General features: G+C 31.1%; 4 protein-coding genes across 8 annotated transcripts; 2 read left to right on the top strand and 2 right to left on the bottom strand.

Moving 5' to 3' along the window:
- Nucleotides 1-156: 156 nt before the first annotated feature.
- Dcr-2 (Endoribonuclease Dcr-2) lies at nucleotides 157-9,915 on the top strand. Of its 3 annotated transcripts, none has more exons than XM_011633812.2 (25): nucleotides 157-343; nucleotides 852-1,030; nucleotides 1,155-1,332; nucleotides 1,409-1,648; nucleotides 1,743-2,040; nucleotides 2,166-2,242; nucleotides 2,351-2,454; nucleotides 2,546-2,699; nucleotides 2,890-3,020; nucleotides 3,253-3,493; nucleotides 4,096-4,347; nucleotides 4,418-4,678; nucleotides 4,783-4,959; nucleotides 5,264-5,468; nucleotides 5,588-5,912; nucleotides 5,972-6,342; nucleotides 6,487-6,617; nucleotides 6,690-6,818; nucleotides 6,913-7,428; nucleotides 7,536-7,733; nucleotides 7,967-8,048; nucleotides 8,173-8,393; nucleotides 8,468-8,639; nucleotides 8,776-8,851; nucleotides 8,939-9,915. In XM_011633812.2, the coding sequence occupies exons 2-25, from the start codon at nucleotides 858-860 to the stop codon at nucleotides 9,096-9,098; spliced, it is 4,872 nt and encodes a 1,623-aa protein (XP_011632114.2). In that variant the 5' UTR covers nucleotides 157-343; nucleotides 852-857; the 3' UTR covers nucleotides 9,099-9,915. The 3 variants fall into 3 exon arrangements, with proteins under 3 accessions (XP_011632114.2, XP_011632113.2, XP_011632116.2); XM_011633811.2 differs by having other exon boundaries at nucleotides 818-1,030; XM_011633814.2 differs by lacking the exons at nucleotides 157-343; nucleotides 852-1,030; nucleotides 1,155-1,332; nucleotides 1,409-1,648 and having other exon boundaries at nucleotides 1,743-1,862; nucleotides 1,939-2,040.
- Mfap1 (Microfibril-associated protein 1) lies at nucleotides 6,645-11,961 on the bottom strand. The gene is made up of 2 exons (XM_011633815.2): nucleotides 11,715-11,961; nucleotides 6,645-11,202 (listed from the first exon to the last, which is right to left on the bottom strand). The coding sequence occupies exons 1-2, from the start codon at nucleotides 11,809-11,811 to the stop codon at nucleotides 9,926-9,928; spliced, it is 1,374 nt and encodes a 457-aa protein (XP_011632117.2). The 5' UTR covers nucleotides 11,812-11,961; the 3' UTR covers nucleotides 6,645-9,925.
- LOC105423876 (TBC1 domain family member 20) lies at nucleotides 11,962-15,549 on the top strand. The gene is made up of 5 exons (XM_011633816.3): nucleotides 11,962-12,537; nucleotides 12,756-12,999; nucleotides 13,098-13,301; nucleotides 13,495-13,714; nucleotides 13,791-15,549. Exons 1-5 carry the CDS (start codon nucleotides 12,105-12,107, stop codon nucleotides 14,097-14,099), a joined length of 1,410 nt encoding a protein of 469 aa, XP_011632118.2. The 5' UTR covers nucleotides 11,962-12,104; the 3' UTR covers nucleotides 14,100-15,549.
- LOC105423879 (lysosomal phospholipase A and acyltransferase) lies at nucleotides 15,086-17,966 on the bottom strand. 3 transcript variants are annotated; one of them, XM_011633822.3, is made up of 8 exons: nucleotides 17,828-17,964; nucleotides 17,615-17,732; nucleotides 17,263-17,405; nucleotides 16,952-17,186; nucleotides 16,616-16,843; nucleotides 16,292-16,463; nucleotides 16,093-16,215; nucleotides 15,086-16,010 (listed from the first exon to the last, which is right to left on the bottom strand). In XM_011633822.3, exons 2-8 carry the CDS (start codon nucleotides 17,718-17,720, stop codon nucleotides 15,791-15,793), a joined length of 1,227 nt encoding a protein of 408 aa, XP_011632124.2. In that variant the 5' UTR covers nucleotides 17,721-17,732; nucleotides 17,828-17,964; the 3' UTR covers nucleotides 15,086-15,790. The 3 variants fall into 3 exon arrangements, with proteins under 3 accessions (XP_011632124.2, XP_011632126.2, XP_011632125.2); XM_011633824.3 differs by lacking the exon at nucleotides 17,615-17,732 and having other exon boundaries at nucleotides 17,828-17,966; XM_011633823.2 differs by having other exon boundaries at nucleotides 17,263-17,529; nucleotides 17,615-17,905.
- Between the last annotated feature and the right edge of the window lie 222 nt (nucleotides 17,967-18,188).

Genomic DNA, 18,188 nt, shown 5'->3' with positions numbered 1-18,188 from the left:
AGCTGAGATTTTTACACTTGGCTCGCACGGATTGGCCAGAAACTCAAAATATTTGTTTTGAATCTTACGATTTTTTAAAGAAATTCCCTAGTTTTTAGCCAATTAGAATCTCGCAAAATGACATTTTATGTGGATTGGTATCAATAAGTCATCATACTTCGTCGGGTTGTGGGAGAAACGAGGAATCTTCGGGGTTGTCCCGCGAGTCACTCGAAACGTTTCCGTCTGATGGTGAATGATTCATACGTCTATCATCGGTATTGGAGCTGTAATTTTTAATCATTTCTTTGAATTCTGAGTCGATTTTTCTGTATAAGCGATTCTGTGCCACATAAGATTAATAGTAAGTAATTTGAGTTTACAGAAAGAATTGAAGAGATGTCAAGTCTCAATCATCTGACTAGTCAATTTAACTGCGATTCTGTTAAGCTTAATTAAACTCGATTTATCATGCGATAAATGCCGGGTTCATTTGGACTAAAACGTAAATTGTTTGCATCATCTTGAGACATATTTATAACGTTGCAGATAAAAGAAAAATTGCGTTATTTTTACTCTGAAAGGGAAATGTTCTTGAACAATTGTTTTGCAATGTACCTTATTTTAAACAAAAAAGAATTTTAATAAATATATAGTAAATATAATAGAATGAATCTGATATTTAGAAATAGTAATGTTATATTATTCGGATCTGGATATACATAAATTTGCATCAACAATCCATTATTCGATATACAGTCTATTTATACGAAATGCATAAATTTCAAGTGTTTCTTTAAATATCGTAAATATTTTATTTTGAATGTTTTTTTTATAGTTTCATAACACCAGTGATTCATTGCAATTAACAGAAAATAATGGAGTCGAAAGTCAAGCCAGAAAATGAAACTGAATTTAAGCCGAGAGCATATCAGATAGATCTGTACGAAAAGGCAATACATAATAATACAATAATCTACTTACCAACGGGTGCAGGCAAGACATATATAGCTGTTATGCTCCTGAAACATCTAAGTAGTGATGTATGCAAGTATGTATCTCTGAACAGATATGTTTCTGACTTTGTTATACAACAGATTTTCCTTTAATCATCAATAATTTATACTATTTTAATATTACATATTCGATGATTTTAAAAGTTTTTTTATATTTAGACCTTATCAGGAAGGTGGTAAACGCAGTATATTTATTGTAAACACAGTAGCATTGGCAGCACAACAAGCAAACTATTTGTGCAGACACACAGGCCTAAAATGTAAAAATTACAGTGGTGATATGCAGGTGGACTTTTGGAAGAAGCAAGAATGGTTGGATGAAATAGAACAGCACGAAGTATTAATATCATTATTGATAGTTTGAATTTTGTTCAAGAATAATTAATTTGATATGACAATTTTATTTGATCTAGATTTTAGTAATGACATCACAAATTTTTGTGGATATGCTCTCACATGGATATATAACATTAGATAGAATAAATTTAATTATATTCGACGAGTGTCATCGAGCTGTAGCTAATCATCCCATGAGACAGATTATGCAACGATTTGAAGATTGTCCTAAAGAAAAACAGCCACGTGTCTTAGCAATGTCGGCAACATTATTGAATGCCAATATAAAAATAGACAAAATTGAATCTACAATTAGGGTACAGGATTGCAATTTTTCATTGTATTAATCTTTAAGTATAAGTAATCTTTAATTATAACTTTTAGATATTTTTAAAAAATTATATTTTTTAGTCCTTAGAAATAACTTTCCATGCAAAAATAGCGACTGTAGAATCGAGTGACTGTATTCAAGGATATTGTACAAACCCGAAAGAAGATATCGTTAAATATGCCAAATATCTTGCTCCAAATGTAATTGTAATTGAAAAGATAATCCATATTATAAAGACAACTAAAGAAAGTATAAAAAACATAAATATTGATTTAGATGAAATATATAAAGAATCTAGTAAAGAGATGAGACCTAAAACAAAATCCTCCAAATTAAGTGCTATTATGGAAGACATAGAAAAGGTTACCTCAAGCACAGGTAATTAATTTATTTGTGTATGCATATGGTACAAACACACACATACACATACGATATACATACATACATACATACATACTTATATATATGAAACATCACAAGCATTCATATTATTTTTGTTATAGGTATCTATGGTGGTAATATATCAGCTTTGTTACACTTAATTCAGTTAGAATGTTTCAGAAAATATTGCAATGATCAAGTGAGTATATCTGTAACTCGATTAAAATTATTATTGAAAAAGTAATTAAAAAAGATATTTTATAATCTTTTCTCAAATCTCTTTAATAATTTATTAATTTTATTTCAGGTAACAGATAACATTCTAGATTATTTAATTACACAAGTAATCATAATAAGGAAACTATTTGACATTGAAATGAAAAATCATACGGAATTAGAACGATTGTACAAGTTGGTATTGAAAAAATTTATGAAATTTATATAAATTATGATTATATATTGATTAATGCTCAAGAAGTATTGAGTAATGATATAATTTCAGATTTTGTTCCACCCAAATTCATAAAGTATTTGAGATATTGTTGAATAATAATAATGAAATAAACAAACAAAATGAATCAAGCGAACAAAAGTTTTGCTGCATTATTTTTGTTAAGGAAAGATTTATGACTCAAGTAATATATCATATATTAAAAGTAAGTTTTTTTTTTATACATTTGATTTAAATATTTATTTAATTGTTTTAGCAATAGTAAGGTTAATTATATTTTAAAGAATATTATATTTCGGCTCTTATGGAAAATTAATAATCATAACTAATAAAAACTTGAAAAACTTAATCAACATTGTAGTAATTTTTAACATTGAAGATTTGTATTATTTTAGAAACTATCTAAACATGATGAGCGGTACAGTTTTCTCAAACCTGATTATATAATTGGATTCCAAAATAATCCTTACAAACAGAGTAGAGAAGTTGCATGTATTGCAAACTGGAACAAGGCAGCATTACATAGGTAAAATTTCGTGTTTTGCACATTTGTTGTTTTTAATCCGCGGATGTGTTTTTAATTTTTATAAATAACTTTATGACTTTATATCTATAATTTTCATATACATTTATTGGAATATTAAAACATTCATGATTGGAACATTTTAATTACTGAAGCAAATTTTGTAATTTAGATAAGCAGAAAAATATTTTATCAAGTCTATATTTAAATAATCAGAAAATGCGTTTTATTACAGATTTAAAACTGGTTCGGCAAATTGCATTGTAGCAACTGATGTTGTTGACGAAGGTATCGATATACCAACTTGCACATTGATAGTGCGATATGATTTGCCAATGGATTTTAGAGGATATGTTCAAAGTAAGGGCCGGGCACGTCATAATAAGAGTCATTACATAATCTTAATGCCGGATGATGATCATAATTTTCTTCAGAGATATTGTCAATACAAAAATACGGAATCATTGTTGAAAAGAGTAAGTAATATCAATGTGATAAGTAACCATAAATCCTTATCATGATTAAAAAAAAAATGTACAATCATGAGATTTATACAATCATGAGACTGAAAATTCTTTTTTTTCTAGTCTAAATATTTTCTGTCTGAAGAAATATTTGGATAAGTATCCATGTATCTATTAACTGATATTTGTGAATACATTATTTAAATAATGCACAAATAAAGGAAATCATACTCATTCTTTTAATAAGAAAAAAAATAATATTTCTATAAATATTGCAAATCTTTTATAAATTTCTTTTGCAACAGAAGTGCTTATAATTAGGAATAAAATAAAATAAAAAAAAAACAAATAAAATCATAAAATCTTTTTCATCTTCGAGATAAATATGTTGCTAAATTTAGCAATTTTTTTATCTCAACGGCAATGTAATATTTAATGAAATATATATCATATATATACTTGATTATATATTTTATATATATATATATATATATATATATATATATAATACAATAGTATAAATAGTTTGATTAAATAAGATACAAAGCATATTATTGCAATTATTTAGAATTAATGAAAAAAAAATTAATACTGTTGTGCATTTTTATTGTCAGATTTTGATGAGACAAAGCGAACAGCGCTCACTGCCCACCCAAAATGATATCGTGGATTCTTTATATAATGATCATGATATCAAACCATATGTAGTAGAACGTAACGGCATTATAGAAAGCTACTTAACAGAATTATCTGCGATTAGTTTGATAAATATGTATTGTACTAGTTTATTGAAATGTAAGTTTGTCCATCTGGTTCCCATTTGGAAATTAGAGAGAAACAATTTTGAAGACCACACATTGTTTAAGGTATTACATATATTTTTAACTAATTCTTGTAATTTATAAACAGTATTTCTTAATTGCATAAACTTGACAGATTTCCCTTAAATTACCAAACTTATCGCCGTTGAAAACTGAAATTCATGGTGATTTTATGAAGAATATAGATAGTGCTAAACGATCCGTTGCTATGAAGACTTGTATAAAATTACACGAGATAGGTGCATTAACTGATAAGCTATTACCTACAACTGACGATGCAATTATACAAAACTTGGATTACTTGTTTCCAAATTGGATAGGTGAAGATGATTGTCTTACTGGTACATATAAAAAGAAACGAGAACATGGGCTAAAAGCAAGTATACATGCTATATGTATTATATATGTATTATATCATGTTTAATTAAGTAATAATACTTATCTATAAATAGCCGTTAATTAATAAAAATGTTTTTGCAGTATCCAATGGCATTACATGGCGCATATCCACAATCTTTTGAATCACTGTATCTTCATGTTCTTAATTGTACTTCTATGTATTCTACGACAGGTTACGATAATAGACGCAAAGTTTTCCACAAATTGCTTAATGACAAAAGTAGCTTTGGTATCCTTTCCACAAAGACTTTGCCAAAGGTAATTATTTATTGATATTTAATTAATTTAAAGAACAGGATAATAGGTAGCATTACTCAATAGACAGGATCTTAGGTGTCTAATGATTTTTCTAAATTTATATCTATAAATTTCTGAATCTATAAATTTAAAAAGAAAAATTATTAAATATCTAAGATTATGTTTATTGAATAATACCCTCCATTATTTCGTGAATTATCTTCTTTGAAACTTATCTCAACTTATTACAATGATTATTTAAATTATTTATTTAAATAATTTAAATTGCTAATCACAATACTATTGTAATATTTTTTATGCTCAGATACCTTCTTTTCCGATCTTCATGAAGGATGGGAAATTAAATGTTGACGTAAAATCCAATCACACGACGATAATATTGGATGATATTGATATCGAAGTTCTAAAAAAATTTCATTTCTTATTATTCAATGATATTATTCCTGTTATTAAAAGCTTTATGGTTTTTGATAATGATAATTTGGAAAATTCCTTTTTAATTGTCCCATGTAAGTAACTGTATTATTATGTAAAATTGTTCATTGTAATAACGAATCGATCACTATCGATATATTCGCAATATATCAATATTAATAAAAATCTGTTTTTTATTTTTCTAACATTTCAGTGAATGATCAAGAGAAAATAAATTGGGTTGTTGTCAAAACATATCAATATTTGGAACGAATTATGCCATCTAAGCCATTTCACTTTAGAACTAGCGATTACGAATTGGCATTGGTTACTCCAACTTACAGAGGATCAGCGGTTTATATAGTTACACGTGTGTGCGATGATATGACACCTGAATCATGTTTTCCCAATGAAGATTATGATACGTTCATACATTATTACAAAGAAAAGCACAGACTAACTATAGAAAATCTGGAGCAATCTATGCTGGAGGTGAAGCCAATACCAGCCAATACAAAAATTAACTACATAAAACCGAGGTACAGTATTTTGCAAAGGTATCACGTTGTGATGTATATATGATTTGATTAATTTGCAGAACAACCGATGGTGCATCGAAATATAAGAAAGCGGACGATTCATTCGAGGATCTTCAGGAACATTTAATTCCAGAACTATGTGTAAAGATAAATTTCCCAGCTATATATTGGTTAAAAGCCACCATGTTGCCTTCCATTCTTCACAGAATTTGTCAATTCTTAATCGCGGAAGATTTGAGAGTAACTATCGCAAATGAGGCTAGATTAGGAACGCCAATATTAAACGAATTATCTTCCTTGAATCTTGACGAAAATATGGAGAAATTGATGGAAGAAGATGACTATAATAATAGAATAGAATTTATGGATGATACAATCGAGAAAACGCAATCGGATCAAACATATTCGAATTTAAGCTCAATGGAATTAGGTATGTAATATAATACATCTATATATTATTCATTATATGAATATTAAAAAATATTGATAATATCTTTGCGATGGTATATTTCTATTTATTATATAATATTTGTGTATGACGTTTACTCTCGCAAATGTTGGACAACGAAAATAGATTGTAACTCGTCTGTGAAAGATCAAGAACCTCAGGATTTATATCGTAATATAGATCAAGTCCAAATGATTGATATTCAGTATTATAATCAATTTATATTTTCAAACTATGATGAAGATAAAAATGTTAAGGTAAGCAAAATGTAATAATGTGTGTGATTATGTCATATAAATATATCAAAATAATTACATTTATATGTGTAGAAAAATACAAATAAAAGTGTTGGTCATTACATTACAAGAGCAATGATAACAGCACCATCATTGAATATTCTTAAATCGTCTAAGAAACTTTCTCATTCACACGGTCCGAATTCGGAAGAAATCATGCATGTAAGCGGAAATTTTATTTCTTGTGTATCGTTTGCCATGAATAATGATTATACATACGTACTTTAATTACAAGATTTTATTTACTTTGCTTTAGGCCTTAACCACTAAACTGGGTAATGATATGTTCAATTTGGAGCGCTTGGAAACATTAGGCGATTCTTACCTGAAGTATATTGTATCACTATTTTTGTATCATAAATTCCCAACATTTAGGGAAGGTCAATTGACGGCGGTGAAGGGAAAGATTATTGGCAATCGTAATCTCTATTTTTGCGGCAACAAAAAGGGTATCCCTGGGCGTATAAAGAACGATGCATTTATACCCACGAGCAATTTTATTCCGCCCGCATTTACGGTGCTACGTCCATTGCAAACAATATTATTGAGCGAGTCAATAGCGCCGAACGTATTGTATGAACTTGAAATACCAGAACAGGAGAGATATGAAGGGTACATAACTGAAATTACGAGAGATAAGATGAAACAAACGGTAATAGATTGGGATAAGGGAGATAAACAAACTGGCGTCGAACATTATCTCGGTATACAAATCTTATCCGATAAAACTGTGGCGGATTCAGTGGAAGCACTAATAGGAGTTTATTTAAAGGTAAGATTTGTAACTATTATCATCTTGAGATACGTTCATTTTGAGAAACGTAATTAGCATCAATTGCATCAATTGTATCATGATTATAAAATATCATTCTGCATTAGAGTAATGGTATAAAAGGCGCCGCGAAGCTTCTTCAATGGTTTGGAATATTGCCTGATATCAAGATTAACAAATTACTCGATAATAATACATTGGATCCCGTAATGGGTTGTGGCGATCCCGACAAATATATGCCGTGGGCTAATATCATAGAAACCAAATTTGGTTATAAATTTAAGAATCGAGCGTTTCTGTTACAGGTAATATTAAAAATAATTGCCATGCAGATTATACACACACACACACACACACACACACACACACACACACACTATATATATATATATATATATATATATATACACACCCATACATTTAATCGTTCACGTATTTTACATAAGTTTATACATATTTTCTTGTGTGTATGTATGTGTATTTACAGCATATATGTAATACAAAATTATAACTATATTTAAACTACATTATTCTTTAGGCATTCACGCATCCATCATACACAGCGAATGTAATAACTGAATGTTACCAAAGGTTAGAATTTCTTGGAGATGCTATTCTCGGTAGGTAAAAAATATTTTCGGCACATACAAGATTATTAATTAAATTATTAAGAATATTCATATTTTTCCTAATGCTTTTCAAATAAATCGCAATGAATAAATTATATCTTTTTCGTAATTTCAGATTTTCTGATTACGTGTTACATTTATGAAAATTGTGGAAATTTAAGTCCGGGTAAGGTCACTGATCTCAGATCCGCGTTAGTCAACAATATAACATTTGCTTGCTTGGCAGTACGATATGGTTTGCATATCGCTTTATTAGCCTATGCTCCAAAATTGCATGAAATAATCGATCGTTTTGTAAAATTCCAAGAAGAACGAGACTACGTAATTGACGACGAGGTATACAATACGAATTTTACAGCAAGTATATAAGTATAATCTCTCAAGTATAATCGCATTTCTTTTTAATACAGCTACTATACGTATTGATCGAAGAGGATGAATGTAATCTAGCAGAATATACTGATGTCCCAAAAGTTCTCGGTGATTTATTCGAATCTTTAATCGGAGCTATTTATCTCGATAGTGGCAAAAATCTTACGAAAACCTGGGAAATCATTTATTCTGTTATGCATAAAGAAATTGGTAAAATTGTTAAATTATATGTTAAGATGCTAATTACATAAGCACATATATACAGAAATGGATTGTTTATTTCTCTTATTTTCATATATTTTATACTGTCAACTTTTTTACTGAGATTTTAATATTTGTTTTATAGATAAATTTAAAAGAAATATTCCTAAACAGCCAGTGAGAGTGATATATGAAAATACGGACATACATCCAAAATTCCTGTAAGATCACTAACATAAATATTACGTACACATCTATATATTCTGTCTCTCATATTATATGTACATAAAATATGCTTATGATTGCAGACCTACGATATCCATCGATAGTAATCAGCATATTATGATACCTTTGAAAATCACTATTGCTGGTAAGGAAAAAGTTTTCTATGGTTGTGGTGTTAATAAAAAGCAAGCCAAATGTGCAGCTGCAAAACTAGCATTAAAAAGACTGCAACTTGAAAAATAAGTTTTTTACAGATCAGTTGTTTGATATATATGTTTATATATGTTTATATATGTTTATATTTGTAAATTTAATACTTATTTAGATTTATATAAACAAATTGTATATTTTCATATTTCATGAGTCTTATAAGTCTTATAATAAGATTTTAATATTTGACATTATGCAAAAAAATAAATCTAAATTATGATTAATCGAATCAAATATCATATCAAATTAATACAAAACGTTTATACATATATATATATATATATATATATATATATATATATTGTTATATCTGATGAAATGTAGCAAAATATAGCATATTATTGATTCGAACTTTTTAAAAAGATTAGAAAATGTTGTTTAAATGAAAAAAGATACTTAAAATTAGTAAAAATTATTTTAATTATTTTGAAACATTTTTATAATTTAATAATGATAAACGTTTTATATTAATTCGATAATTGCAATGCTGTAAAAGCGCAATATTTATATTATAAAAAAATACAATATATATTTTGAACTTCCAATATCCCTAAGAAATAAATATATTTTGCATATTAATTTTATATAGGTTTTATGAATTTTGTCATTAAGTATATATTATAAACATTTTTAATCTAAGATGACAATATTTCTTCCAAAAAGTTATTCTTTTACATACAGATAGCATTTATATGATTTTTATATACATGACATATATTTATATTAACCAACAATGTGATATAAACTGGTTCTAATGTTCAAATGACCTCTTGCATGCTTTTTAATATAATACATTGCATTGTTATATTTTTAAAAAAGTGGAAAATAAAAAGATAAAAAGTACACGATACTTAGGCTACTTAATTTTCAGCTTTTCTTTTCTTCAAAGAAGGTCGATCAAAGATTTGCTTCATTCCCGCCGCCTGATTATTGTGAAACTTGAGATTCTGAGCTGTCTCCGATATCCAAGGCGAATCGAATTGTGTCGTATCTTGATCTACCAAGTGGGTGTACTTGGTTCTACCACTGCGTCCAAAGTTCTTCACCTGCATAACTTTCGGCAAAATCGTCTTGTCGAAGTGGTCCTCTAAGGTTGCGCCGGAGAAATCGCGTTTGAATATAGCATCATCTTTGTCCAAATAGAACGCACCGCGATGATAATACTTCTGCAAAAACTTGTACTTTCCTTTGGCTGCCTTATTAGTGATCATCTTTGGATTCAGTCGCGCTTCCTGCCTTCGTTCTTCCTCAGTCATATTGCGAATACGTTCGATTTCCAAACGTTCCTTTTCAAGTTGCTCCCTTTCCTCACGATCTCGCTTAATCCTCTTCAGCTCGCGCAATTTCCAGGCCTCGTATTCTACCTCGTCGTTTTCATCATCCGTGCAGACATCATTCAGTTTACTTTCCTGCTCAACGTTACCTTTGTTACCCATCTGTGTCTCCTTCCGCACCGTCTCCTCCACCATTCTTAAAGTCTGTCTCTTACGTTCTTCGGCCAGTTTCTTGACCTCGATCTCCGCTTGCTTCTGCCGCATCGCCTCCTTCTCCTTCTCCATCACCGTGATTCTATCCTTTTTGCGAACAAACACGGGCTTCAATCGCGGTCCAGTTTCTTCTTCGGAGTCCGTGTATTCCTCATATTCTGAACTTTCATCTGAGCTTTCACCCGATCTATCCTCCTCTTCACCCTGTATTAATTCCTCCTCTGTTTCCTTCTTGGAAAGTACTCGCTGCTTCAGAGCCTCTCGTCGTTTTTCTATCTCGGAATCCGACAATTCCTCGTCTTCAGATGAGTCCGAGCTTTCTAATTTAATTCTTTCTCGTGTTCTCTCTAGTTCGATCTCTATAAGCTCGGGCTCGTGAATATGTCTGTGTCTTTCTACACGTACTTCAGTTGGTGCCTCTTTCTGTTGTCGCGTTAATCTTCGCAAACGCGGATCATCCTCATCCCTACCTCTCGTATGCGAATGAGAAGTGATATCTGTGACAATTTCATTATCGTCGTAACTCTTGTGTACACGTTTATCAAGGAAATCTTCATCTTCGGACTCCTCATCTGAACTCACTGCCGCATAATCTGGCCGCTTACCAGAAACGTAACGATGTACTTTTACTTTCTTCATAGACAATTCTCCTACAAATGCAAAATAATTATTTAAAAATTTTGTAATACAAAAGAAATCTCTATATTACAAGTATTTAAATGTGAGAATAAAAATAAATCAAAAATTTTCAACATAATATAAAAAAATAAAAAAAAAAAATAAAACTCTTTGTTTTATACAAATTGTTTTATACAAAAATCTTATATTTCTCAGCATTTCATCTCTATTATTGCTGTTTTATAAACAAGTATTGTGTAATTGTTTATATACACAATTTATAAATCTAATAAATTTATAATTTTGACATAAAAAAAAAGTAAATTGAAACGAAGGTCAAACATAAATATATCTCTAATACTAGGTGTTATCAATATCAATAGTATATCACATCGTTATCAGTGCTTTATTTTCATCTTTATATAATATAATATAAAATATTAGTAAAACTCAAATTTTTTGCTAAAGACAAAAGAGAACCAATTTTAACATTTTTAATCGCGAAACGGGACGTTAGAGGCTTTTCTATTTCAGCAAACCTAACCTTTGTCATTCTTCACGGGCACGGCACCCGCGGTGCTTTGTATTCCCATCGGTGCGGGTGCCAAGGAATTGTTCGTCACAAAATAGTCCATCATCATTTTGACGCTGTGCTGAGAATCCTGTTACCGTCGAGAATCAAAACTGAATAAAAATTAACCGCGACAGATATCTCACAATTCATCGACAATTAACAACAGAAATGGAACAGGCAGTGTAGGTGTAAAAAAGTGTAGGAACTTCATGTGCAATACGCATGCGTCGATTTATTTCACGAATACCTCTACACCGATCGGATCCTGGTGTTTCCCGTTCGAATTTGTCTAAATTGTCAGTTGTTATGACACGCATGCCGGCGTATCGAGTGTGAGTTTATTGTCAGCATCGTGAATTTATGGAGGCCGAGAACGAGGAGGTGGCCCTGATGCAGCCCGCGACGGACACGTCAACGCGGCCGTCAACGCCAACCGAGAACTATAACCACAACAAGATCCGCAGGAGGAACGTATCCGAGGCCACGGCCAACGCGGACGGTGATGATCGAGTGCCCCTCGTGAGCCTGCCCAATTCTACGAAAGCGTGGCACAATGGCGTCACGCCGCGGATACCGGAGACCGCGGTCACCGCGGACACGTCGGCGATGAGCAAGCAGCGGAACGGCGTGCTGACTTGTGAGGAAGATCGCGAGTCAAACGACAACGACACTACGGACGTTCCCATGAACAGCGAGATGAAATTGAGCATCATCCGCGGTAGCATCGCCAATCCGAACCTCACCTTAGGAGAGCTAAGACTACTTGGCTGCAGTAGCGAAGGCTTCGTTAATGGTACTTTGCCCTTTACATTATGATCAACAAGGAACCTTGTAATTTCGAGACACATTGCCAAAAGAGAATTTCCGATTGTCCATGTAATGCTGATGTACATGGTATTCTCCCAGGAATTATCCTACTAATGTCGTTTGTACTAAAAAAAAATGGTTCCTTTTTGAGAATAATTTTACTATTTATGACTTAAGTCTTGAAATCATGGAGATGATCTGTAGATGATGTACGAAGGGTACTGTGGCCGAAACTTCTGCGACTAGCGCAATTGGAGTTTGCCCCTGTTAACGGACTAGAAACTGTACATACTCATATACCGAATGAGGTTTACCAGCAAATATTAAAGGATGTGGCACGCAGCGGTAGTCATATCTCTGAGACGGCAACAGAAAAGGAAACAGAAAGTTTCCAAGAGCAATTAACTCAGCTCATGTGTTGGGTACTTCATAGACATTCCCAATTAAAGTTAGTATATTTATAAGATTGAATAATATGCTTATTATATTTATGATTTTTATATAGTTGCGTCTTATTGAATGCAAAATAAAATAATCTGTACTTAGTTATTACCAGGGATATAATGACGTAGCAGCAACTGTATTACTTGTAATGGGATTACAAACAGGCTTATATGTGCTTGAGAGTATCTCATTAGAATTTCTGGAAAGATTTATGGAAAAGACTATGGAAAAAGTGAATCAAGAGTTATTCTATATTTTTGCATTACTGGAAAGAGTGCATCCTCTACTTCTGGAACATTTAGAAAAGTTAGTTATAACATAATGAAACGTATTGATTTCTAAGATTTTTTAAAATTAAAAATGATCAGAAAATTTTATAGTTTTTGTTTTTAAAATTAAAAATGATCAGAAAATTTTATAGTTTTTGTTTTGATTTTTACTTTATATATTTACTAATACTGGTAAATTTAATATTAATAATAGAATTTTTTAATTTTAGTGTAGAACTGTTTCCACACTTTGCTTTGGCTGAATATACAACATGGTATGCACACAAGTATGCAGAAAATCGAAAATTGTTACATAGATTATTTGATTATTTTCTGGGTAGTCCCCCACTCATGCCTCTCTATTTAAGTACAGTAATCGTTGCACATAGAGCTATAGAAATTTTTAATACCACACCTGATATGGGACATACGCATAAAGTATTATGTACGGTAAGTATAATATATAAACAAGGAAATGATGACTTTGAAAAGAGATAATAGAGTTATTTTGAGTTTACATTTCCAGTTACCTGACGATTTGCCATTCGAAACACTTTTGGTAGAAGCAAGAAATTTGTATCGACAATATCCGCCTGAGTCTATTAGTAATGATGTTAGGGATTACGATCATAAGAGAAAAATTAAAGAGCAAGAGTGGAAGGCGAAGGCAGAGGCGAGCCGTCAAGAGAGAGAAAGACAACGAAAATTAAGAATTGTTCAATCAACGCCAAGAATATTTTATCGCAGGAGAAATTATAAAACCATTACCATTACCATGACTATTCTAGCTGTGGGAATATATGCTTTTATAAAATGTTCGTCAGTGCTTAACTGACATTAGGAGATATTATTTGTTGTAAAGAACTAGAATTTTTATATATTTTCTAAGGCAGAAACCCTTCACTTCTTTGATATATGAGATTTGAAATGAAGATTTAAAAATATAAGATTATATAAGGGCATATTTCCAAAGAAATGAAGGAGCAAGGAGGTTGTGCTGTTAAGAATAATTGAAAAGTTTGGTTATTGATATTTGAGTAAATCGGTTCTAGGACATGAGTCAGAATCTTGTGCATTCCTATGCTGCCTTTATGCTGTGTTCTGGAGACTAATCTATTTTTTAATATATGTTAAAAGAAAACAAATATGTGAAAATTGACAAAAAGTAGTAATTTCAAATATTCAAATATTCATATTAATTGCTAAAAACTTGATCCTAAATGAGATATATAATTATACATAAGAAACTTTTGTGCATAATATGTATATGTATATTGATTATAATTACGTTGTTACAATCTGTGATGAAAAAAAATTTTATCTATTTATAATTAAATTTGCAAAAAAAATTATGATAGTTAACCATTGACCAATAATAAAAGCATCTTGTTTTTTAATATTCATTTATTACTATTAGTGACAATAGTTTTTTCTTTATAATAGTTTATATTATATTTATATTTTATCTTAGGATCCATTTCATTATGTCTAGTTTATCAGGTTTGATATCAGAAGATAATACTGATATCAGCGTTTATATTTTACGTAAAATAATTATTTTTCACTATTTTGTATATGAATGTATATGAATGATTTTGTAGAAACTTTTAATGTGCTAAATATTTATAAGTTTACATATTTATAGCAAAAAGAATTATATCCGAATAATATCAAGAAAATTTGGAAGTTGTAAATATTTTAGTAATTCGGCACATCTATTAACATTTCTTAACGGAATGCTTTTTACATCAAATTTCTTGATTCTTAAATATTATTCTATATTATCATGAGTGTTCATATAATTATAAATCAATACAAATGTAAATATGACATTGGTATATATTTATAATACAACGGAGTTGACTAGTAGGTTATGAAACTTGAATTTCATTGTTATTCTTTAATTGTGCTGTGTCAGCCACTAAAAAAATATGTTATCGTACAATATAGAGAAATACTTTATATATAGGATATATATTATTATATATAATATATATGTATATATCGCTAGTCATGTTAATTCGATCACTCTTTGTTTCATGTGAGATCATGTAATATTAGATCAATACATTGATTATACTGAATACAAAAAATGTATATGCGTAAGGAAAAGATAAAGAGTATTATAATTATAGGATGAGAGAATAGTCAGTTAATGAATGGAAGTATTGACATTTAGAAAATGTTTTTTGTAACTGCACCATTTTATGATATTCTCGATTGATACTCGCTGGTATAATATATTTTAATGAAGAATATAGTTAATAAAAATATATTTTCAATTACACATTGTTACGTATTTCTTGTCCGATGAATTATTGAAAACATGATAAAATTATTTCGTTGAGAGAAAATAAAAGCTAATTCAAAGCTATCTTGTTAACCACATTGCATTTTCGATATTTCACATTCAATATTAAGATCATCCAATGTACAAAAAATATCAAGATAATTTAATGACATTGTCTAATCTATTAGATTTCTTTGCATTTCATTAATATTAATAAAAGTCATGTTATTGCTATATCAGACTTTTAAGACTGTCTTAATATACGCTAAGATATCACGATTTCTCAAGATTTCTGTATGATCCACTCCAGGAAAACCTTGATTATAAATTTTTTGTTTTTGTGATTTTTGCCAACGAGTACATGCTTCCAAGCTTCTTATATTTACAGTTCCATCACCGTCTCCAAATATTAATTGAGGATAACCATTTACAGTTGTACCTGGCTTATAATACAACCTATACAAAAATATATGGAAATTTTTAACTCTTCTTACAGATCTAAATAACATTATCTTAATTCATAAAATTATATACAAACTTTTCTACAGTATTCACTTTGCTGCCATACAAACAATATACTTTAACACCTGGTGCAGTAAAATCCAATTGATATTTTTCATTATCTTTTCTGAACTCCCAAGCATTAGGAACATCTATGTCACTGTAAATGAAAATATTTCTAAAAATACTGATGGCTAAATTGCAGTAGGTATAACAATCTAAATAAGCTGACGTACATAAAATATTGTTGTAAATTATTCAATGTGTAATTTTTCTGATCTGATTGCACTAAAATCTCTGTGTCTTTCCAAAATAGTTTGGAAGGCAATAACCATCCTAAACTTGGACTCGTTATCTGTTCATCTCTTAGTACACTCTCACGAAGAAAATATGCGCCCAAGTCATCTCCTACATTAGATACAAATTTAATTGTCATTTTTATCAATGTCTATTAATTTTAATCTTTGGTTAATTTACTCTTTATCTTTTTCTAATTCTTAAAAAAAGATTAGTTATTGATAAGTAAAAGCAGCAATTTTACAAGTTACCAATTTACTTACCAATAGCAAATACTTTAATAGCTTTGACAGATCCCGCCCATACAGCACTAAGGGTGATCAGGGCATTTATGTATTTATCTTTCCATTTCTGACTTTGACGTTGTAACATTATAAGAGTCATGGGTCCACCCATGCTGTGAGCCAATAATGTCACTGGTGTATTATTATTCATTATGTATGTTTCTTCAACCAGAGTTTTCAGCTTGGTGAAGAATTCTTCACTTTCGCCTGAAATTTAAGGTCTTTATCTCGGTAAATTTGTAATATAGTCGAATAAAATGCATGCAAGATGCCAGTGCATAACGCCTAAAACATTTGTTCGCTATTTTTACATACTAGGTCCCTTCCTGAAATCATAAGGTGCACCGCGCAGTGACAAATTCCTGATATATCCCAAATCATTCACCAACATATTTCCAATATCTTTGAAATATGAGCCTGGCGAAGCTCGACTGGGATCTATGTATTCGACTACAAACGGATCGCCCCATCCTGGTATCCTTATCTGTACTCCGAGTTGATTACTGGTAGTTCTCGTTACATTGTCATAATTCAATTTAAGATTATCAATCTACAGTAAGAATTAAAATACGCTTAGATTATTCGACGAGAAAAGAAAACAGAAATTGACAAATTAATAATCGTACAAAGCAGTCTATCACAACAGGTACGAGCAGTTCCATGTTCAGCCACAAGCTAAAATAATCGTTGGATACTTTCTCGCAGATATAATGCACCACCGACGACTTGTTAATCTTTGCCTCGACCTGGCTGCCTCCATCACCTGGAACTATATTATTTCCCTTCGTAAATAGACGCGTTCTTCACAACGTCTCAATAAGTCGATATCTCCGAAGCTTTATGATACTACGATAAGAATCATACAAAGCGGCACTTCAGAGCCGTTTCGACCCCTAAAGTGCAGAGAGAAAAAAATCAAGATACAAGCACTTTTCTTGCATTTTCGGAAATGCCAATTCGAATCGGAGGATAGTTTACCTAAAATAACGGGCGATACTTGTTTCCCTTTCACGTGTCTAAGTGTCGCCGATTGTACGGAAAGCAAGAGAAAGATTATCGAGTTTCGGAGAGCGGCCAGGCGCATTGTTCGTCGCGGCTATGATTTTAAAATACAAAGGGCCGATTAAAGAAGACTCGGTATCGCGGCGTCGAATCAAACTCGCGGATTAAATTTGTCGGAGTTTCTTTCACCTTTTGTCCTTCCAAGGTCGCTTTAAATTGTGATGAAAAGGCGAGCGCTCGTCCGCGTCACTGTCACTGCGTTGTTTGTATCGGTTGTACGTAATCAGCTGATATTTCATACACATGCGTCGGAGGTGGGGGGAACCCTCACGATCGGCGACGGCCAATCGGAGAGGCCGAGGAGGCCGACGACGTCGTCTTATTGGCACGCTGTTGTAAGACTGACCGCGATTGCGGTCCTCCCATATTTGCATGTTTAAATAACACGTCATCCAAAGTAGCGATTTAAATTACCGATAAATGCGGATGTTATCAATATCCAGATAGATATCGAGAGAGAAAAAGAGAGAGAGAAGAAGGAGGCAAATGT

Source organism: Pogonomyrmex barbatus, unplaced genomic scaffold (genome assembly GCF_055798465.1).
Source record: "Pogonomyrmex barbatus isolate J1 unplaced genomic scaffold, ASM5579846v1 scaffold3, whole genome shotgun sequence".
Taxonomy (NCBI): Eukaryota; Metazoa; Arthropoda; class Insecta; order Hymenoptera; family Formicidae; genus Pogonomyrmex; species Pogonomyrmex barbatus.
Note: the sequence above shows the minus strand (reverse complement) of the source record. Positions and strands in the feature narration are given on the sequence as shown.